Source organism: Oryzias melastigma, linkage group LG7, assembly GCF_002922805.2.
Source record: "Oryzias melastigma strain HK-1 linkage group LG7, ASM292280v2, whole genome shotgun sequence".
NCBI classification, from domain to species: Eukaryota; Metazoa; Chordata; class Actinopteri; order Beloniformes; family Adrianichthyidae; genus Oryzias; species Oryzias melastigma.
Window position 1 is genome coordinate 23576548 of NC_050518.1, and position 23476 is coordinate 23600023.

Here is a 23476-nt window from a genome sequence, read left to right on the forward strand (position 1 = left end):
CCCCCCCCCCCCCCCTTTTTTCCCAAATCTTTAACCCCATCCGACAGATTTTTTTAAAATACATTTTTTCAATGTTTTTTTCCTCAAATATACCTCTGCCATATCACTGCTATGGGATGATACTGTAATACAGTGTACAATGTGGACCAGTGTGTTGTTATGGAAACAGAGCCCTCTTTTAGAACAGGAATCCCTTTAAGCTTCAGTTCTCCTTTTCCAAAGAAAAATACTAAATGAGCAAAGCCTCCCTGAAAACACGACTTCCTCCCATCCACCGCGTCTTTTCTCACTTCAGGCTGTTGAGCTCAGCATTATGCATCTGTACCCCACAGTTCCACCTTGTTCATGTGCGCCTTAACCACCGAACAGATGCTTGGCCATCCTCGCCTGTAGGTGTTGTTATGAGCCGGCAGCACATCTGCACGGAGGTGCACGGCGGCAAAAGTTCCATTTTTCTTTTCCCTCTGACAGCTCTGGGGGCTACGTGAAGCTTGCAGTGCTGTCAGGAAAGGTGCTAATGCATCCCAAGGCAAACAAAGGTGAGAAATAGACTCAGACTTCAGTTGCCGTCCTGTTTGCACTTTGCTTTTACTCGTGTTTTGATTTAAATGCAGAAGATAATCTGATGACCTGTCCCTGAAATGATTGCAGTGCATCAACGCTGAGGGTTGGGTTTATGGATGGAAAGGGAGTAGCTTCTGTGAGACTCTGAGGTCATGGATGTAAACTCTGAAGACCTTCTGAACTAGGGCTGTCACGATTATTTCAGTCGTCGATTAGTCATTGATTGTTGTTTACATATGGTGATGTGCAAATATTTTTTACAAAAAGGTGATAGTGCTGGTACTCAGTTCATGGAGGTTTGCATCATGTATGGGACTGCTAATGCTTGGTGTATTGTGCCTTCACAGAAATTTAAGTTTTACATGTATAGTTTATGAATTTTAATTTCAACTTAAAAAAGACAAAAGTTGAAGGTCCCAGGTGTATGGAGAGAAAATAGACTCACCCTGATTTGTGCGTGTGTAATTCTTCTAAACAACCACAGGGCGGAGACTGTTAATCAGACTACCAGCCGCTCCGATCTGCGGCTGTTTAGGAGCTCCGCTTCTCCACACCCAGGGAGCGGACTCTTCCACTTCCTGTTTGCCCCAGAGAGCCGGTGTGGGTCTGATCGACTCAGTGCCCCCTTGTGGTGGAATCCCCCTACTATTATACAGCGGTAACAGACACCGCGAGCCCTTTCTCCACATCCAGGAAGCGGAGCGGGCTACTCTGTCCGCTCTCTGGGTGTCAAGGAGGACCTCAAGCCGCCAGCTAACAGAAAAGTTCCACCGCGAAGGAATAGAGAAACTTTAGTGTTGAGTATTTAAAAAAAAAAAAAATATTTAGACTATTTTATATTAATTAATCAGGTATATCTGTATATATCTATATCTGTAAGAAAGTGGGAAAATGTCAAGTTTCACCAGATACTATTCAAAAGTTCAAAGCGGCTGGTAAGAAAACTGATGACTCAGCATTCTAGCAGCATTTACATGCACCACTGACACCTCAAATTTTTGCATTAATGTGGTTTTGTGGGTGTGCAACAAGCGATTCATGTGTATTTTTTTTTTCAAGTGTTGTAATTTTAATTTGTGCAGGTGTAAATTGTATTTTACACTATGAATATCATAACTGTTGTTCTTATGCACAAAATGTATTGTATGAGTCACAAATCAAGAATTACGAATGTCATGGTGCCTCTGTCAGTCTCCTCCCCCTCTCCACTCTCCCCTCCTCTCCACCTGGCTGCTGATCATCCCCAGCTGCAACCACTCATCTCGTCTCCTCACCTGCCTACTTAAGGAGCTCCAGGACCTTCATTCCCCGCCAGTCCGTTGCCCCTGATGGTGCATATTCGGCCACCTCGTCTACGCCACAGTCTTGCCACGTTTTTGCCGAGACTCTGTCTAAATACCTCTCTCACTCTCTCTCAGGAATCTCCTACCTCGAGTGGTTGCATGTTTTTCCCCACTTCCGGATCTCCAGTCGGGTCTCCTTCCACGGTCACACCACGAGCCTCTGCCTCTGCTTCACGTTCCTGCGTCCAAGACGGCCATCTCCCTCTTGGAGGACAAGATCGCCTACTACGCCTCCAACCTCTGCCTCCTGCTCGGAGCCTGCTTCCTGTCCTGTTCAGGACCCAACCTTCTCACCACATTATTAAAATTATTGCCTTCCACGCTAGACCTCTGCTGTGTTTCTTCCGGGTTCCAGCGTCTGGGTCGCTACGTGTTCTGTAGTCATGACAACGAAAGCACAAATCCAAAGTTACCCACAAAAAAAAAAAAAAAAATCATGCACGCACAAATTGGGGGAAGTCTATTTTCTCTCTATACAGGTAAGCTTTATGCTAGCACAAAAGAAGCCATACCTGGCTCATGAGTTATAGGATTCCTGATCCCTTCTCTGAATCAATGTCTAAACTTCCCATAGAAATAGTAAGTAAAAAACATTTTTTGTTTACTTGGTCAACTTTCTGGTTAACTTCAGCAAACAAAACCTAAACATCACTGTTGTTTTGGATCATTTAACAACAAATCCTGAAAATTTTTCTCACAATTTTTCCATCCTTAAAGTTCTGGAACACTTTAGGATCTAAAGCACATCTGTGCGAAGTCAGAGTGAAAAGCCACTTTTCTCCACAGCAAAAATCAGCTGATTCTTGGTGATTACATAATCACTTCACTGCTGTGCAGCATTAAATATTAGCACGAGGCTGTTTTTCTCTGCTTCATAATCTGCTGGTATTACGTTAATTACGTAAACTGTTGAAGAGTTACCATCATCAAAATAATATAAACACTGAAGATAAAGCTCGGGTGTTTAAGCAAATTTGTTTTTTTCACAACTTATGTCAGTAAATTGAACTTTAATTTATTTTTTGTTCAACTACAAAAACACACATGCTAGTTTTATTTTCAATATGGGAAGCTTCACCGACACTCTATTTTTAAAAATCTGCTTACTTCCAGTGATGGTAGCGCTGCACATTTGGCTTATTTTTAGTCTATAAACCTAAAATCAAATGTTTTTCTGCATTGCACCCATTCTCTAATACTGAAATGTGAGCAAAATTTCCTTGAAAATGTTGAGTACAGTGAGAAAGATGCTTCCATTTCAGGTGCTGTGCTGGCATGAAACCTAAGTTTGTATCCGTCTTCTTCTTCTATGGTTGATGGAGGGTTATAATGCCTCTGAAACTTCCTGTTGTACTTTGTGATCTAAATGACTTACTGGCTTTATTTTGGAGGGAATGGTGGTGGTTATCATGATCACTTAAAATGACATAACAAAAGCAAAATGCATCGACAATAGCATCAGTATTTTTTTTTATAGCCGATTAGTCGACTAATCGTTGACAGCACTATTTTCAACCTATGCAGAATCTTCAGCCATTGTGCAGCTCAGTCAGAACTTATCCTGCAGTAGACCAGGCATCTGTTTGTAACCAGATATAACCTCGTGACAAATGGAGGGTGTGAGGCTTTCATTGCTCGGCTTTATGCATTGATGACCACACTCCAATGCTTAGCGGAGTATTTTGCTGGAGTCATTATCCTTCCTACGGATGAGTTTCCTCCTTACAAAAAAAGGACGTCATTGACCTTCAAAATGTCACATTTGCTGCAAATCGATGTTGAAAAAGTGAAAGAGTCCACTGCAATCAAGGGCACAACAGTCATGACAGGCATCCATCACCCCAACTCTATGTCGCCAAATGTTCACCTAAACCAGTAAACTAGGGGTGTCAAAGATAATCGCACAAGGGGCCTAACTCCAAAACACACCCTAGATCCTACAGGATATACATTTATTGAACACTCTGAAACTATATTTTTAAAGATAACATAAGGCCATTAAATAACAATAAAATAAAATTATCTGTAGGGTAATTACCTGCCTTGACTTTGACACGTGACCTTAACCATCGTTTGCCCTGAACAACTCCACCCACATCTGACGTTGCTTTGCTCTCACCGTTGCTATGTGTTTGGCACAGGTGCATTTTCTAATTATAAAATAATTGAAAGTGTCATTCGCATCATGATGCTTCCAATTTGGCACCAGCAGGCATGTCTGGATGAGGAGAGGGTGTTACTAAGGAAATTAGCTACACTGAATTGACTTGTTTACAGGTATTTAGGGACGAAAGCAGAAAACACCAGGTCTGTTTGTAATGGTTGCTTTGATGTGTACCTGTGTAGCTCATCATCTGCATCTGTAAAACCTGGAAAATGAATCATGAAAAACTGGAGTATAAAGGCTGACACATCTTGTGATCTTAAATGGACAAAAAATGAAGAAAAGGATGTCCACATTAGAATGAATGCCACTAAAAAAGTGACAATCTGACTTGGAGCAAATCAGATTATTATCTTTTTCCCATTCGTATTATTTGCATCAGTTTGAGAGTTTATGAGTTTAGAATAAACATTTTGTTTAATATGCTTAAAACTAAAACATCCATCCAAATCTTCCAAGTAAAGTCTGAAGGACATTCAGAACTTCTGCAAATATTTGAAGATTTTTGTAAAAAAGTTGCTAAGACTTGGATGATGTTTTTTGGTAAAACTTTTCAAAAAACAGGTTTGATGACTAAACTATTGTTTATTTCATCAATAAGTTACACCGTTTTCACCAGAAATTATGTCAATAATATATTTCTTAAAAAATTATAGAATAAACAAACACAATTGATGTTAAAATTGCCCATTTAGCAAAATTCTCTTGTTTACTTTTGGCCACTAAAAGCATTTCTAAATCTAATTCCGAATACAATTTGCATGGCAGAGGTGTCCAGTTTCAATGTTAAGTCCAGATCATAAGTCGTGCGGCGTGATTTGATCATTAGGCGCTCTGCATCAGTCCAACAGCAAAATGTGAGCGCTGTGGTACAATTTGGGTTGGTTATCCAGGGTTCAAATATCTGAACTTTGTAGAGGTTGATGCGTCACGTCAACCAATCAGGGTCTCCGCCTTGGGCACATGACATGTTTAATGATGCAATCAGTGGGTGAAAAAGAATCTAATTGTTCTCGTTTAGCGTTCGGATATTCTTCCTATTTTCATCAAGATGCAGCTCCTGAAGCTCACTGTACCGGAGAGTCTCTGGTCAACACGTTCTCATCCCAAAGTCCTCACATATCGACGTTTGGTTAAGGCCCCTCCCATGTCTCATTTTCAAGTTTTGGGTGCCCCCAACTCATCATTTTTTGACGTGCTGGCTCTTCGTAGAATCAACCCTCAGGACGCGGTACCAGATGTGCACTGGTCCAGTACCAGTACCCTATGTTTGACCCGGTACTGGTTTGTGTCCAATATCACGGCTGGCACCGGTATGGATATGGTACGGCATCTGGTCCGGTGTCGGGTTAGGGTACTGGTACCAGTGCGTGTCATTGAACCGGTTCTGGCCCAGAGGTTGGGGTCCTGTATTTTAATTGGAGCAGCCAGTACTTAAAAAAAAAAAGAAAGGAAGAGTTGGGGACACCCGAAACGTCAAAAAGGGTCTAAGAGGGGTCCTCAACCAAATGCAACATGTGACGACTTGGGAGTGAGAACGTGCTGCTCTGGATGATCTCATGAACCCGGACATGGAGATGTAATTACTAAAGGTTTTGTAGAACTCTTCAAAATAAATAAATCTGATTTCTAAACATCATTCGTGTCTTCCACGCATCATAAATTAAAAATACACAGACACAGCTCCATGTAGCGATCGGGCCAAAAGCATTTGGCTGTAGCTCCTCCCACACACGTCTGGGGCGTCAAGTTTATTAACACAATATCGGACAGGCATAGTACAGCAAGTTCTTAACACACTCAAATAAAGGGAGCTGGAAATTCAAGATGTTAAGTGCATTTTGTGTGAATGCAGCTTAAGCTTCCAACAGGAAGTCAACAGTTATTTTGCAGAGAAGTTCTGCAGGGTAAAAGGCACAGATAGGAGGGGTAAAAAGAAGCTTTTTTTCCTCTTTAAAAGATTATGACTGCTAGATAGTGCTTTGTGATGTCAGTCAAACTGTTCATACTGCGGTACGTTGAAACAAGCAAACAGTCGGTGCACCAAGCAAGCATCACATTAACCAACAGATCTGCTCCCTCTGTGTACAATCGGGCTGACATTTGTCAGTCTTACAACTCAAATGTCTCCAGGAGGAGATGAGATTGACATGAGACTGACTTGCTTCCTGCATGCATGCCAGACTTAAAGAAGAAGATAAACGAAAAAGGCTTCTTGCTGTTACTCCCAGCATTTCTTAAAAATAAAAAAAATAAAAAAGAGGTAAAGGATCCAAATGTGATCATATCCAATAAAAATTCTGTTAATACATTTGTATTGTGAGCAACAAATCTTAAAATGGGTTATGAAAGAATAACATGAGTATTTGAGTCATAAAAACTAAAGTTGACTGACATTTGAACATTAATAATGACAAAATACTCGATACATTTTTACACAGAAAGGCTTAAAAAAATTATGAGAATCCATGAATCCTTTTCAGAGCTCATTAAATTATAAATGAGCGGAGCATAAACACACCTAACTTAAGTAATGTTGAAAAGAAAAATTATATATATTTTTATAATTTTTTTAAGTAAAATGCCTTTTATTTGAAATCCTTTGACGTCTGTGAATGTGTGAATGTGCAGTAATAAGAGAATAAGCTACTAGGTTGGTTAAGGTATATTTCCAAGAAAAAAATAAACAAAACAAAGCCACAGATAAAAAATTTACCATAGGTTATCTTGCTATTGTGTTACGGCCCACATGAGATTAGACGGGTTGAATGTAGCATCTGAACCAAAAGGACTTTGACACCCCTGGTCCAGACGATGTCCCTTAAAGATCCATTATAATGAAAATTATGTTTTTGGTGTTTTTAACATGTTGTTGTAGCATTGTTTTCAGTACTTCTTTATTCAAATTGCATTAGACCAACAACCCACAGTTTGATAAAGCTCGGATTTGTCATAGGTGGGCTAAAGCCTCCCTGCTCCGCCCCCTTATGATGCATCCACTTGTAGATGAGATCCATGAACATCTTAATTTTCTTGTGTGAGCTGCCATCTGGCTCAAAACTATTAAGTTTTGATATTACTGGGTGCTTGTTTTATTTCCCACGCTAGTGTTAGCTTGGGCTTGTGAGATGCTATAAGCCAGTAGGGGACAGTGTAAACAAAGGAATGATGGGAAATCAGCAGAAGCTAACTTCTGCCCCAACAGTCTCGCCCACAAGCCAGATTTGAATTCTAATGAACTCCTGCTACTCTGCAGAAAATATGTCTTAAAAAAATATCACAGCCTTTTTTATTTTGGCTTTATACTGCATAATCATAAATAACAGACCACTGGGAATGATTTTACAATAGAAAATAAATATAGTCAGAGTTGGACTTTAAATATTAAACCATTTTTTCTGTGCAGTTTGTGGTACTTTTGACAAACACATGGAAATTTAATTTTATTTTATCAGTATTTTGGGTTCAATATGGTAGAAAATATTGCAGAAAATACACCCAAGATCCAAAGAGCTCAACAGTGGGCAGGATAAACGAATTGGCTGATCTTAGGATATGGAGAGACAGCATGAAGCTTATCATTGGCCAGAGAAAACGGGTTTTGTTTCCCCTTATTCGGATCTTTCTAATACATTTGTAGATCAGAAATGACTTGGCATGTATTGAAAAGAACCTTCTGCACATCTACAGTCTCCCATGCCTGCAGGCTATCACTTGCCTGCTGCCACCATCACTCTGTGAATTTTGTATTGATGTGCGTCCCTCTTGCTCTCCCTTCCCTTTGAGATTCTGATTTTCTATATTTGTAGCAGGTACAGGTCCGGCTGATGAAATCGTTGTGAGGGTTTTGCTCCTTCTGTGTCTGTTTACGCTTGAAAAACCAGCATGAGCAGACGCATAAAAGTCCATATTTGTTTGTTGTAAATTTTGCACTCTTTGTGTTCCAGTAAAATCCTGTTTTAGTCAGATTCTCTTTGTGGTCCCCGAATGCTTCTTAGTAAAGCAGGGAGCCACAACTGCTCTGTTGTGAACTCTATTTTTGTTCAAGTAATGTTTTTAAGATCCGCATTGGGGCTAACAGTTTCTTCATTTTAATAAAGTCAATTAAATTACTTTTCAATAAGTGAAACTTATTTTTAGAAACTACGGAGCCCCTAAAACACGTGTTAAAGTCAAGGCCCAGGGGCCGTATGTGGCCCTCTGGGTAATTCTATCCGACCCTCCAGATCCTTTTATTTTATTGTTATTAATGGTCGATGTTATCTTGCACTTACTGCTAACTTTGACAAAAGTTAGCAATTTTGACAAAATATGTTTTTAAGGAGAGTAAAGTATAAAAAAATAATTAAGGTTTAAGTTGATTTGTTCTGGAATAATATTCCTGTCTGTTTTTATTCATAGTAATGCTAAAAAGTTATCTTTTTAAAGTTTTAAAAAATTTGTTTTAGTGTGTTCAATAAATGTTTGTTCCGTTTGGCCCGTGACCTAAAGTATGTTTTGGATGTCGGCCCGTTGTTTGACACCACTACCCTAAAAGGACATCAAAGTAAAAAAAAAAAAATAAAGTAGCAAAAAAAATGTTTTCTGAAAAAATATAGATTATTTTCTGGTTACTATCTGTAGAGCACCAAATCTGGTGAGCACCAATTATTATCTGGTGAGCACCAGTTACTATCTGTTTTTATCCCAAAAATGTATAAAAAATAAAATTCTGGTTACTATCTGGTGGACACCAAAAACTATCCGGTGAGCACCAGTTACTTTGTTTTTTTTTTTTTTCCCTATTTTTTTTTCTTTTCTTGTCACTATCTAGTGTGCACCAAAGACTTTCTGGTGAGCACCAGATACAGTTTTTTTTTTCCAAAAAATATATATATATTGTATATAAAAATGCTAGTTACTATCTGGTGCGCACCAAAAATTATCTGGTGAGCATCAGCTACCATATGTTTATTTTTTTCCAGATATATATATTTTTTAAAGTGTTCTGGTTAATATCTAGTGTGCACCAGATACTATTTTTATCCCCAAAAATATATATTAAAAAAAATCTGGTTATTATCTGGTGTGCCTCAAATACTATCTGGTGAGCATCATTTACTTTTTTTTTTTTTCTCCAAAAATATATATTAAAAAATGTTCTGGTTAATATCTAATATCTAATCTAATATCCAGTATATATTAAAAAAATTCTGGTTACTATCTGGTGCGCACCAAATACTATCTGGTGAGCATCAGTTACTATCTTTTTATTTCTTTTCGAAAAAATATACATACATTTTTTTTCTGGTTAATATCTAAAGAGCAAAAAATACTATTTGGTGAGCACCAGATATCCCTCTGTTTTTTTTAAGTTTGTACTTGAATTATTATTTTTTTTTTCATCTCAATGTCCCTTTAGTGGCTCTGTAATAAACATTTTTATTCTTCCTAATATTTTCTTTTAGAGACATAAAATGCAGTTTTGTGAACTTCTTTTCTTCATCTGAGGACATATTTATATAACAACAAGCAAACAGCTTTTTATGTATTTTAAGACTGCATGTACACACTTCTGCAGGTCAAACGTATGAGGTGGTATGATGGGGTGGACATGGAAAAGGAACAAAAGTTAACTAACACAACTTTAGTTAGAACAACTTTACTGTACAGAGACTAATTATAGGGGGTGTAAATAATTGCAGTGTGCATTATTTCATTGTAATAGCAGTGCTGGGAATGCATCTCTTTAATGGTTGCTTCAGAACAGAACGTCAAGCTGTGGACCTTTTTTATTGCTTGCTTTGCAGACACTGGGATTTACTCACAAATAATCCACTTTTACAGATATCAAATATGTATTTGGAAGATTCATAGTTTCGATCTATTCTTTGGTTTATTATTGGTTTGCATAATAAATTAATGTAATTTTCTAATCTTAGAATAAACAAAATAAAACCAAAATATCAATATCAGATTCGTCAGTTCAGTGTTCTTTCAAATATCAAACATTGAGAATTTTATATCAACTCAAGCATTTCAATATCATTTTCATGGATGGTATGACAATGTCCAGCTATTTTACACCATAATGTATTTCATATTTACTGATCATAGCGGTTACGCACTCTACTTTGTTACAGGCACTCCATTTTGATACTGGATCTGTGATAAATAATAATCCATCTATCTATCTATAGATAGTTTGTATAGATAGATATCTATGTTGTAAATTATCAAAAAATAATTTATTTTACCCATTTATTCAACATTTTCCCAGTTATTGGTTTAGTTATAACTGCAATTTCTAAATGTGAGACCAAATGAAATTTCTTTACTAGATATTCAACAACTCTGTACTCATCTCTGCCTCTGACCATCACTGTTATTTAGTTATGAGGTTTTTGAAAAGAGTCTTCAGCCTTTTTGGGACAATGTGGTTGTGAATTAAACATGTGCAGGCACTATCTTTAATTAACAAATGTGTTTAATTGATCCCCCTGAAATCTGGTGTTAAAAAATACATTCCTCCGTTCACACAAGCATGGATCTGGCCAATCCTCACAGCCGTTCACCTTCCAAAGAGACTGAATGAAATAAAATTATTGAGTCTTTTGCAAACAAGAAAATCAACTTTAAACAGACATTTCATGTGTAACCTCATTCCATCCGCCTTGAGAGAAAAGGTGTTGCCGCTTGTGCAGAACTGGAAAGCAGTTTTATCTCTTCCACAAAATGACGTCTTGTGTTAGGACTGGCTACAGTTTTTGGGAGTCAGTAATTTATGACAAATTTGACATCCAAGCCAGTAGATGGAGAGAAAATGAAAAAGATTACCTTCACTGTCAGTCATGCAATTTCAACAGGGTCACCTGTGGTTAAAGTGATTTTTCCTTTGCTGCCAGCAATGCTAAATAGGGAAGGTACCCATTAATATTTCAACTGTTCTGTATTTTTGTAGAAAAAAAATAAAACTTTTTTATTTAAATAAGATAAGAAAATATTTTCAACAGCGGGATTTACATGAGAATTTTTGTTAAACTGATTTGTAGCATTTGGAATTTTAGAACAGGAGGCTGACAAGAGATGTTTGCACACATTTAGGTTAAACCAAAGAGGAATTCAACGCTACGTAGGTAAGAATAAGTGGTGCGTTACTCAGAAAATACAGGTCAGGAAACAGAGGTGTGAAACTAACAATTCTGTTTTTCCCACTAAAATTGGAAAATAAATAACAGCAGTTCACTGAGGAAACAATTTACAGCAATTTTCTGTCTCAAGTTGCTCAAAGAAATCCATTTTGTGCAACAAAGATGGCAGTGCAGCTTTTAACCATATTGGGCCATTAAAAATGTGTATGAAAAGGACAAACGGAGAGTCACAGGCATCTCCATTAATCCATCCGTCCATTAGCAGCACCTGCTTATCCTTTTAGAGCGCCCCGGGGGACCGCAGGTGATACCAGGTGACGGCGGGCCGAGTGCGTGGCTGTCAGACGCGGTTCACGTTTACAGCAGAGGTGTCACTCAACTTAACCTGCACGTGTGCGGACTGTGGCGAGACACCATTGACAAAACAGTCATTTGGTTAATTTTTCTGATGAAACGGCGTGCAACCTCAATAGACCTGGGGAAGTGAGCTCACAGTTGTTCGGCGCTGCCACTTGGCAGACATCCTATTTTATTAGCCTCAAACCACAGCGGTCTCCAGCTTTCTCAGATGTTCCTTTTGGAGTCTTTTTGGAGAATTTCTTGGTTCAGAAAAAAGAATCGTCATTAAATGTTGATGCTTTCCTGTGACAAACGTAAAAATAAAAAGACTCCTACAGTGAACCACCGTGACCACCGGCCCGGACAGATGGTGCTGACTCAAGCCCCGCCCCACACAGAACATTTTTTCTCTTTCTCAGAATCTTTAATAGTGCATTGAATTTTAGCCATAAATGCAAATTAGGTGATGACATTATCTCCAACAAATTTTAGGACAACTGGGAATCACTGGGTACCTCACGATACGATGTGATACAAGGCTCACAATATCAATTATATCACAATACTGTGAAAATTGGTAAAATCATCTCTAACAACTCACAATATGAAGAAGAACACATTTTTAGGAAAATATATCCCCATTTATTTTTTAGCTTGAACACAATCATAATAAACAACTTGTAATAATAGACACTTTTGTGCAAAATTTCAGAAATCTTTAATACTGTCTTTGACAGGCATTGACACCAATTGAACTGGAATTATCTGTAAAATTTGGTGTTAACGAAAGTTAACATAAACAGCAGTGGCACAACTTACTGCAAATTGCTGTAAAAACAGATGAAAAAATTACAAAATTCAAGTAGCTGCCAGGCACATTGGTGCCCGCGACAGCTGGTCTCCCAATGCGCACCCCCCATCTCCCTCAAAGGAACGTCTCACCAAAGGATGACAAATATACTGTTTTACGGCCTTTTCAAACGGAAATAAAAGATCGATACTTGGTGAGAACAAATCGAAAATATATCGCAATATTGATATTTTGGCACACCCTTAACATTCAGTGATAGTTATAAAGAACCATCATCTTTTCTGCAACTGGAATTACATCAAAACATGGCCGCTGAAGAGGCCAGAGCTGAAAGCTAAAAATGCTGAAGCTGAATGGCGAAAACGCTGAAGCTCGCTAAAATATTAGTTAAATACCATATTAGCCCAAAAATACTGGAATACTTTTGTAAAAAGAGCTAGCATAATGCTAAAATATTAGCTAAACTCTAATTTTGCCAAAAGAACTTGAAAAATGTCTAATTTTGTCAAACAGCTAGCATAATGCTAAGATGTAGGCCAACTCAATTTTAGCCAAAAAAACTGGAGAAAATGTCTAAATTAGCCCAAAACTGCTAGCATGTTGCTAAAACAAAAGCTTTATGAGCAGTTCGATCACAAAAAACTGGAATAATGTTGCCGAAACAGCTAGCATAATGCTAAAATATTAGCTAAATTTCAAATTTGCCTAAACAACATTAAAAATGTCTAATTTCGTCAAAACAGCTAGCATAATGCTTAAATAAATGCTAACTCCAATTTAGCCACAAAAAGTCTAAATTTGCCCAAAACAGCTAGCATGTTGCTAAAATAAAGCTAAATGCCAGATTGCCCTAAAAAAAAAAAAAAATCAGTGAAGATTTCAAAGTTTAATGGTGTCTCTAGCTAAAGTATCCGGATGTTCATAAGTTTTAAAATGCACAAATATTTTAAAAATTTAAGCAATTTCTGATTTGCTTCCTATGGGGCATAATTTGCTCAACATATCAGAAACAATAGAAGTTTAGAGCTGAATGTTTTGACACCAAGATTGCTAAAATCGCTGAAAGTGTGAGATTACGTTTTTACATGCTGAAAAACATACGGTGAGGAGCAGGACAATCACTATTTGCTGTAAAGAATTCACACAATAATATATAAGCCTATATATGTAAATGAACTTTTTTGGATTACTAAATCTGGTTAGCTGTTTCCGTTTAGAAATGTCACCACAATTAGTTTTCCATGCAACTTCAAAGTCAATATCAACGGTCATTCTACGTTGATGCATAAGAAGTCCTCAAAGGTTTGGGATATAGGAAGGGAAACTAAAGTCGGTGACCAAACTGGCAGAAAACTCTGCACTCTGTGTCCTTCCAACCATGCTGGAACACACTGATCCAGGAAAGGAAAACAGGACGAGGAAGCCAAACAACCCCATCTTTTCCAGACAGTCACTGTTGTTTAAATGTCATCTGACATTTTTTTTTTTTTTTTTTAATCTCGACAAATTCTACAAGACAGAAACAAGATATGAAACAAATTTTAAATAATACACCACTTACCTTCCCATTTCCTTCCATATAATGAGAAAAAAAAATCCCTATAAACCCCTAAAACATGGCATTTTTAAGGGTTTTTTGCCCTTTCCGCCACTTGGATATGTGGCCATTTCAGCGTAGAAACAATGACTAACTGGCTCTCTTCAGAGAAGGTTAACAAGTGGATGACTCAGGGCTTTAGGAAGGATTGTTAACACTCTCTTGTCAGACTTTTACCACACTTATTTGTGTCTTTCAGAGAAGGAAAGTCTAAAAAAGCTTGCTTTCTGCCACAGCTCTGTCTTTCTTCTTTTCCATTTCCCTTTCCAAGTGTAATGCTAATAATGATAAATAATATCAAAAACTACTGCTCTGCCACTAACCCTTTCATTTAAATGTGTCATGCATTTAAGGACATGATGGGAAAGCAATTTAGCAATCCACTCAAAATCCAAACAAAAAGCAGGAAAAAAAACCATCAATTGAAGCTTTTCTTTTTTTACTTTAGCATTGTTGTGTTGCTGCCAACAACGTCAGATTTGCCTCATAATGCCTGGAGTGAAATTTAACAAGCTACAACAAAAGTCTCAGGTTTTGAAGACTTTGACAGTAGGTTTGTGCATAAATATCATTTAAAAATAAAATACTTTATTTAACATATTTAATGCAATAATCAACTTTATGATAAAGAGCATTATTAAGGAAAACAGTCATATTTAAAGCTTTGCATTAGTTACTCAGAATTTTAAAACAGGTGAGTTTGTTGGTTTGATTCACATTTTTGGTAAATTTATTTTTTAAATGTAAGGTAAAATGGAGTAGTGTAGGTATTTAATTAATAAAAAAATAGATTAATCCATAAAAGGTTTCTTTTATTTCTTTTAAAACATAAAAAAATCAAGTTGGGTCAGAAAGCGGGTCACTTATAGCATGAGGGCAGTAATTATTTAAGCTCTTCCTCTAATGCACAAAGAGAAACCTGAATGTTTATGATAAAAAGCAAATCCTGGTTGCGTGCATCATGGGTAACCAGGGCAGTTGTAATTCACAGCCAGAGTATTTTCCCATGGGAGATAATGGGAGCATGGGGATGTGTTTTGACGTCAGACATCCTCAATTCGTGCTAGCCTTTACAGGCCATCAATCAGCATTTTTAGCTGAATGCCGATACAGACCGTTGAAAAATTCCACAGTTTGTTCACCAGTCGTGATTTAAGCCTCTTTTAAAGTCACTTTTTATGGCTGGTGTGCATGCTGGTTATCTGTGTAAACCAATGTTTAGGAGTTGTAGAAGGACCATAAACTATCTACAGCAGGGTTCTCAAACTTATTATCTTGGGGCCACTGGAGGCAGAGCCTGGCTCAGGCTTGGCCGTATGGGGTTCCATTTGTGCCAAAAATATGTTTTTGTGTCTCTGGTCTATTGAACTGTCATATTAAAGAAAAGTTATCAATATATTGACTTGAGGGCCGTAAGAGGCCCGTGGGCCACCAGTTTGAGACCCCTGATTTAAATGGTGCAGTTCCACTAAAAACCACTGGAGGCAGGGCAGTCCTTTTTCTATTAACTTATGCTAAAAAGTGATTTTAGACCAAAAATAAATATTTCCAGTAATATTTCAATTATGTTTACGTTATGCATTGATGACACATATTTAGGGGCATGGATTTTGATTGGCAGATGTACGGTCCCAAAAGAGCTTTAATTTGCACCACCCAATCGGTTGATAGGAGAAGTTATGCCCCTCCCACATTAATGAGGTAAGAGGAGAACATTTTGATTGACAATCTGTTCAACTTTAGGCATTATTATGCATTGTCAAAAACTGTTGATGAGATTATTTGTCTGGTGTCCTACATGTGTTAAATCAGAGCATCAAAAACTATATTTATTGTTTACTGTCTGAGTGGAATTGTTGGTGAGTAAAGTGTCATGAAATGTGTTTCAATTGGAATCATTTTCGAAGTCTCTGTAAAAATATCCCTGTTGCTCCAACACATGTAAACAGAATTTACAAATTTGCAATCATTTGTTTTTTAAATTATTATTTTGCATGCTTCTTCCTTAGACTATAGAGTGCATGTAAACAGTCAATACTTGGGATCACTACTGCAGGGTTGGGGAGGGAACTGGGAGTCGGGATGCATGTGGACTTTTTTTTTTTATTTATTTATTTTTTTTTTTTACAGGCTTCAGCAGCTGAGTCAGATCAATTTGAATCAATTTAATTAATCAGACAGGAAGTGTTTCAGGGAGACAAAGACATAGGTGTTTAGACAGGAAGAACCTTTTTGACTTCATGTAGGGACAGTCAAGCTTAAAAAAAGAGAACATATCTGATAAAATGAGTGACTGATCAGAACTAACCTTTTTACCTCACTTTAGATATAGATAAAACAACTTTACAACTATTCTGTGGTTAGCTCCCATTATGTGTTCTCTTTGATGTCTATGTTCTGTGCTTGACAGCAGGAATGAGGAGTTTCAACTAAGATGCTTTTCTTTTTTTAGTTTTATCAGACTCAAGTCTAAGCGGCCTCTCATCTGTCAACAGAAAACTTTTCCAGAAGTCTTGATTTGTTTTTTATCCCTCATCTTGAGGACTATGACGGTGCTTCCAAGTTTTATTTTTAGATAAAAAAGGTTTTCGCCTGACAACCCCCTCAAACAAATTATTTGTTCCATTTTTTTCCCCCAATTTTCAATCACAAGGCTCACTGGTCTGTCTAGAGGCCAAAACAGCAATCCAAGACGGGGGTTTGTATCAGACTTTGCACTATAATACCGTGTTTTTTAAAATGGTTTTGTTTAAATCACCCTTAAGGAACGGAAAGGCAAATATATTAAGAGAAACTTTTGGGGTTCATGCAACCCGATTTTATCACTCTTCCAGTCTCTTAAAAAACAAGTTGGACTTGAGTGTTGAGCCCGTTTCCTCTTCGCGATCCGGTCCGGTACGGTAAGGAGCGGTACGGTACGGTCCAGTTTACTCTGGGAAGCGTTTCCGCTCACTTCCACTGAGCGGTTTGTCATGTGTAATGTAGACCGCTAGAGTGCCACTAGCTCACCTTATATCACACCGTCACCAAGGATGGCGAGAAACGTTTGCATTTCCACTGCAGACCAGGCCTTGCTATTGTTTACAAGCATTTTCAATACAGACTCATGAACAGAAGAGTACACAGGAAACCACAAAAACCAAAAGGCTAACGAGTGTTGGAAATGTTAGCTTAAATGAGCACTATATGGTGCTTTCTAATGTCGTCATCAGTTTCTGCCAATTGAAGGGAGGCAACAGCAGCTCCGCCCCCAACCGTTCCGTTCCACTTTTCAATGGACCAACAACCAATGGGGGCCCCAAGAGGTACGGTTCGGTACTGTTTTATGGGTCCATTTTGCGATGGAAACCCTTAAAATACTGCTCAGTGGAAATTAGGCTATATTTACAACTCCATCATAGTGGGAGATCCATTAAGGCCTATAAAATGTTTTGTACTGTTGTGTAACATTGATCACTTAGTTTTTAACAATTATATCATTGAGATTGTTCCACAGCAATGGTTCACAGACATTTCATCAAACAGAGACACATACAACCAAAAATTGAGTTTATAGTACCTTTTTTATATTGTTTTAATTAACAATATCTAGTACAAGCTCTGTTTTTCTACCACTGATTCTAATGCTGCCAACACATGAACAATTTTTGTTTGGATAACAAGACTGTAGGTATCCTACCTTATGATGACATACATGACCAGGAAATTTCCAACGAGGCCAATGACGCAGACGATCATGTAGACGACCACTATGGTGACTTTGACCCCTGTTGGCAGCAGGGCGTCCGTCTCATTGTAACCGTTGCTGAAGTTGTTGGGGAAAACAGAGACATTGAAGAGTGGGATTCCCTCCAGCAGGAATTCCTCTGGGAACTCCATCGCTGACTAGTATGAAGACTTTTCACCTGTGAAGACATACATGAAAAATGTAATTTATAGGTAAGCAGAAGAAACTAAGATATTGCATGAAGTACCAAGACTGTATGATTTTTCTGTTCAGAACACCCTGCTGTTTGTGTTCATAGGTGCCATGTTAAGCTATGAGGTCTGATTCTCGCTTTTCCTATCAAGTCTGTTCTAAGCCTTTATATTGTGTTTGTCATATGTTTTAAGTTCCTGTTAGCAACCCTGGTCTCCTGCGTTTGGGTCCTCCACCACCCATTCTTGACAGAATGACCTGACCACCTTTTGCTGCAATGGCAAGGTTTTCTGCCACTGCAGTCCATGCCACGTCACATGGGTTTTCCTGCAGCCGTCTTCTTATAACCCCTTTCTACGTCCAATCATTGTAGGGGGATTCTCAGGACCGCACCTTCCTGTTCCCTGTCCCCCGAAGATGGCTGCCACTCATTTCCCTTTTTGCTGTATTTCCTGATCTGGAAGAGGGTCACCAGGACTGCTCCCCTTTACATTTTCTGTCGCCATGGAGAGTCACTGGGACTGCACCTTTCTTGCCTGTTCCTGAGGAAAGGATCTAATACCATTCGGATCTGTCTGTCTGCAAGAGCTTTGTTGTTTGGATTTGTTTTTGTTTTACTAAAAAAGGATCCCATCGTCTTGGATGTTTTGGCCATCTGGGATCTGATCTTTTGGGGAGGGGTACTGTCAGAATTTTATACTTTGGTTTTTGTAGTACTTTTGTCATGCTCCGTTTTTCCTGTCAATCTCACTATGTTCAGCCAAAGCATTCATCAACCTCAGTGTATTTAAGTGTCTGGTTTTCAGTTCATCATCACCAGGTCATCTATTCTGTTCTGTCACCATTTTGGTCTCCTTGGGTATTTGTCATGTTTTAAGTTCCTGTCGCCAAGCCTGGTCTCCTGCGTTTGGGTCCTCCACCCCCTACTCCTGACAGTGTTCACAAGAAGTACCAAGTATTCATCAAAACACCACTTGAACTGTAATACTGTTGTTACTTTAAAAGGGAGGAATTTCCTGTTGACTCCCATGTCAACAGGAACAGTCATTTGATTTTTAAACCACAATAACATTTATCCTTGGCCTAGTGATTTTTTTCTTTAAGATTTTTTTTTGTGAGACGAATGTGTGGCTTTGATTTTATCAGGGCTCTGATGTTATTAGGGGTATGTCTTTTTGATTGACCTAAAAAGCTTCAACTTTTTCCGAATTAATTTCCTTTTTTGAATGTTTTTGAAGTGGGTGGAGTAAACGTTGATCAATGTGCCAACACACTATTGGTGTGTAGAATCCAAGTCTGACTTTGCCATTAAATTGGCATCTTCTGTGTTCAAACCCCTTTTATAGTAAGTATTCATTGAGCTATTATGCTTAAAATGTGCGCCTTTTCTGTCACATTCATTAGTTTTCACATTACTATTATAATTTAATTGCCAATCAGAGCCCTGGTCATTTTGAAATATTCTGATTAAGTAGCACAACTTGACAAAATGAGCAGAATAATTACAGAAGTCAGTGAAAGAAAAAGAAAGCACATTAAAATTCAGTTCCAACTTTGAATTCAATAGGATCACTTTGTAAAAAAGATTTGTTTAGTAAGCATCCCAGAATCACTGTCATTTATCATGGGTCATCTCTCATTAATACACAATGTCCTTATTGTACCAGGAAACCAAAACAAGGGAATAAATGCAAAACTTTTCAAAACCACAAATTGACTGAAATCAACTTATTTAACTTACCTGATGACTCCCAAACAAAACATTCTAAGCAAAACATCCATCCATCCATCTTCTTCCGCTCATCTGGGACTGGGTTGTGGGGAAAGAAGTCTAAGCAAAGATACCCAGACTTCCCTCTCCCCGGCCACTTCCTCCAGCTCCTCTAGGAGGGCCTTGAGGTGTTACCAGGCCAGCCAAGAGACATAGTCTCTCCAGCGTGTCCTGGGTCTTCCCTGGGGGCTCCGCCCAGTAGGACATGCCCAGAACACCTCCCCTGGGAGGCGTCCAGGAGACATCCGGAACAGATGCCCGAGCCACCTCAACTGGCTCCTCTCAATGTGGAGGAGAAGCGGCTCTACTCCGAGCTCTCTCCGGGTGACCGAGCTTCTCATCCTATCTGTAAGGGAGCGCCCAGCCACCCTGCGGAGAAAACTCATTTCAGCTGCTTGTAGTCGGGATCTTGTTCTTTCGGTCGCAACCAAGAGCTCATGACCAACGTTGAGTACTGGAACGAAGATCGACCCGTAAATTGAGAGCTTTGGTTTCTGGCTCAGTTCTCTTTTCACCACAACGAGCCGGTGCAAACACTATATGTCAGCGGATACCGCTGTCCACCTGTCGATCTGATGCTCTTATCTTCCCTCACATATGAAGACCCCAAGATATTTATTTAAACTCCTCCACCAGAGCCAGGAGCCCTCCACCCACTGAGAACTGTTATTATAGTAAGTTTTTCACCCTGTAAATATTTTGGGATCATCCAACATTATTTATCAGACCCAAGGATACTTTCAGATATCAAGGAGACATTTTTTCCTGACAATCCAAAACAACCAAGTTTAACAAAAGCAACAACTTGCATTTCCAGATACATAAATAAAAATGTTGCCGGTACTGGACACTCCCAAGGACTAGTCCGCATCCGTTACCGTCTCACAAGGGTTGCAGACCTTTGATTTAATTAAAAGCTAGCACGTAAAAAAACGATGAGTTGGGAACATAAACACACTCAAAAAGTAACGCGGAGAGGTCCTTAACCAAACGTCAATATGTGCGGATGAGAATCTGTTGGGGAAACAAGCTCTGTCCTCCCATGTGCCAGTCCTGCATGCAGCCAACTGAGCCATCTAGCAGCTTACCTCAAAAGAGATGTACAATTTGGTAAAAATTTAAAATAACATCACTTAAAGAAGAATTATGGGTAGTGATTTTGAAAATAGAGTTTGAATGTTTTACCAGATCTATAGTCTACAGGTTAGGATCCTTGCTGATCATCTAAACTCTTCCCAGATGGAGCGTTAGTGTCAGCTGCATCTCTGAAGGGTCTGTCATCACAAAGAAAAACTGATCATCTAAAACCTTTTTGCCACACAAAGATCACAAAGGCTGCAGACCAGAATAAGGACGCCATAAAGTCTGCCCATGATGAGGTAATCACGTTCGAGCAGCTGAATCTCAATGGGAATGAAACCGGAGTCAATATCCAAGACGTGTCACCTTCTGACAATCCAGCTAGTTATGTTATTCATTTAGTCCTTTCAGAAAACCGTGTGGTGAATACAACACATGCATCCCAGCACCTCATACATGATATTTCAGAGTCTTCTATTTACACATGTACCTCCCAGCAACGTCAGCTACTGCCACAAGGAGAATCGAATTCTGTGGGAGAGATTGCTCCTCCACTGCAACACCCCTACATGCAGGCTGCAGCAGCAATACATCAAAAGATTGCTGCGAACTCCAGCATCCTCCATCTCTCTACCTAATCATGAATATTCAAATCAAAACCACTGAGAAACTGCTGCGCTGCAGAATTTCCCAGGAGTTACCGCCCGGCTTAATACACATGCATGATCTAATATCTTCTTTGTCTTCTCCCCTATTCTTCCGAACCTATCTCAACTTTTCTTTCACATCTACCTATACCATTCTCTCACTAATTTAACACCCAAGTTATTTATTTCGTCTCAGTGTTCCACAGATTTGATCTGTGCTGCAGCACTGTAGATGCGTTTCTGTGTGTCTGAGCGTTGATTAGTAGGGGTTAAAATAAGAGCTTTAAGTGTTTGTCCATGTAAGGTCTGCAGAGCCATTCTGGATGGGCTGATCTATACCATCAACAGAATCCGCACAAACAATTTGACTGATGTTTTTTTTTTTCTTTTTGTCATTGTTGAGTCCCAGAGTGCAAAGTGAATGCAGTCAAATTAAAGTTGGGGCATCTTGTCTGTGCATTTCAAAATGAGCACACACTCAAATATTCTCTTCATCACTGTGCCCACTTAAGTGAAAATCCTCTTTTTTGTGTTTTTAACATGATCTTGTAGCCTTTTCTTTTTATAGTTGAGGACCTACATAAAAGAAACTGAGTTTCTGAGTAGGCTGTTTCTTGTAGGGCTGGGTTGATAAAATTGATTAACTAATTTCAGTCGATCTAAGCTTGATAGATCAACAATCGATCCATAGGATGGAGATTGATCTAGCACATAAAGCTCATTACCTCGATGCTAACGTTTAATGGAGTTTTCCAAAGGACGGCTAACGCTTGATTGATGTAAACATACATTGCTGACTAAATGAACATCTTCATAAACTCAGAGGCATGAATTTTCCAAAGTATTTTAAGGGAATGTTTTTTAAACAGTTTTTGCTCATTCTTTGCTTATTTGTCTTAAAAAAAAGTGTAATGTTATAGCATGAGCTCCACCTAGTGGTGACATTGAAAAAGCCCTCCAGGAGAAGCAGAACAATGTTTACAATGTTAATGATCTGAATATTTTTGTTAGAACTTCTCCTTTAGAGAAACCATGTAACACTGTATGATATTAACAATCTCATTATTTCACAAATGAATTTTTACTTTATGTGAACTGTATCAGATTAGTATGAATATGTTTAAAACAAATAGAAGATTATTAATGTATTTCTAAACAAATGTGTCTAAATGTGTAAACCGTGTAAACTCAAAATTGAATTAAATTCAGTTCAGTTGAGAGAGAATTAAAAAGAAAAATCAGAATCAAATCAATCGAGGCTCTGGTGAATCGAATCGGTTCTGGTAATTATTATCGATACTTATCCCTAATTTCCTAATTAGAATTACATTGGATAAGAAACGTAATAAAAAAAAACTGGATGCTTGAAAATGCTCAGACAAATGATGCAGCTTCTGAAGTGGGCGTGCCCAAGTCTCCTCTCCCCCTGTGCGCCCCCTGGCCCGCTCACGCTTAGGTGTGTGAGACATGATGAGCGTTCAACACTCCTGCTGTAGCGAATCGTGATTCAGGCTCAAAACTGAATGGCCAGATTTATCTAATATTGCTCGTCATTATTTTTGTGCCGCTACTGTTAGCTTGAGGCTAAAAACTCTGCGTGTCAGTGAACAAAGAGAGCTCTCAACAACGGGGAGGGGGCGATTTGCTCCGTGTCAACAGCCCCCCGACAACCCAGAATTGTATTTTTAACAATTTTACAATAGAAAAAAATGTCAGGAGTGGGACTTAAAGCTCAGAGTCACCAGTTTAAAAAAATACAATTCTTGTTAAATGTAATCGTGGCAGCATTGTTGTGCGGCCCTTCTGTGAGCTTGTTAGCTTGTTTCAAAAATGTCATTAAGTACACCAATTCCAGAACAAGTAGAAACAAGTACAAACACTAGTAAAATATAAAACTACTTTGTCTGCCGAATTTGCCAAGAGATTGTGGCTGTTTTCCAGGAGTTTAATATGAAAAGGAAAAACCAGATTAGACATGCTAACTACAACAAGCTAACTGGGAATGAACGGAGTCAAAAATTGATAAATTGAAGGTAATATTCATAAAAATGTGTTGTTTTCTACATGACAAAATGAAAAGTGTGCCATTGCATTAAAATGTTCATTAAAAA

General features: G+C 38.5%; 1 protein-coding gene across 1 annotated transcript in view; it reads right to left on the minus strand.

Moving 5' to 3' along the window:
• The window catches only part of oprl1 (opiate receptor-like 1), a 115965-nt gene that overhangs the window by 85733 nt on the left and 6756 nt on the right, over positions 1–23476 (minus strand). Inside the window, exon 2 of the mRNA XM_024293327.2 lies at positions 17628–17853. Within this exon, the coding sequence (XP_024149095.1) occupies positions 17628–17827 (200 nt within the window). The 5' untranslated portion in view covers positions 17828–17853. The remainder of the gene's footprint in view (positions 1–17627; positions 17854–23476) is intronic.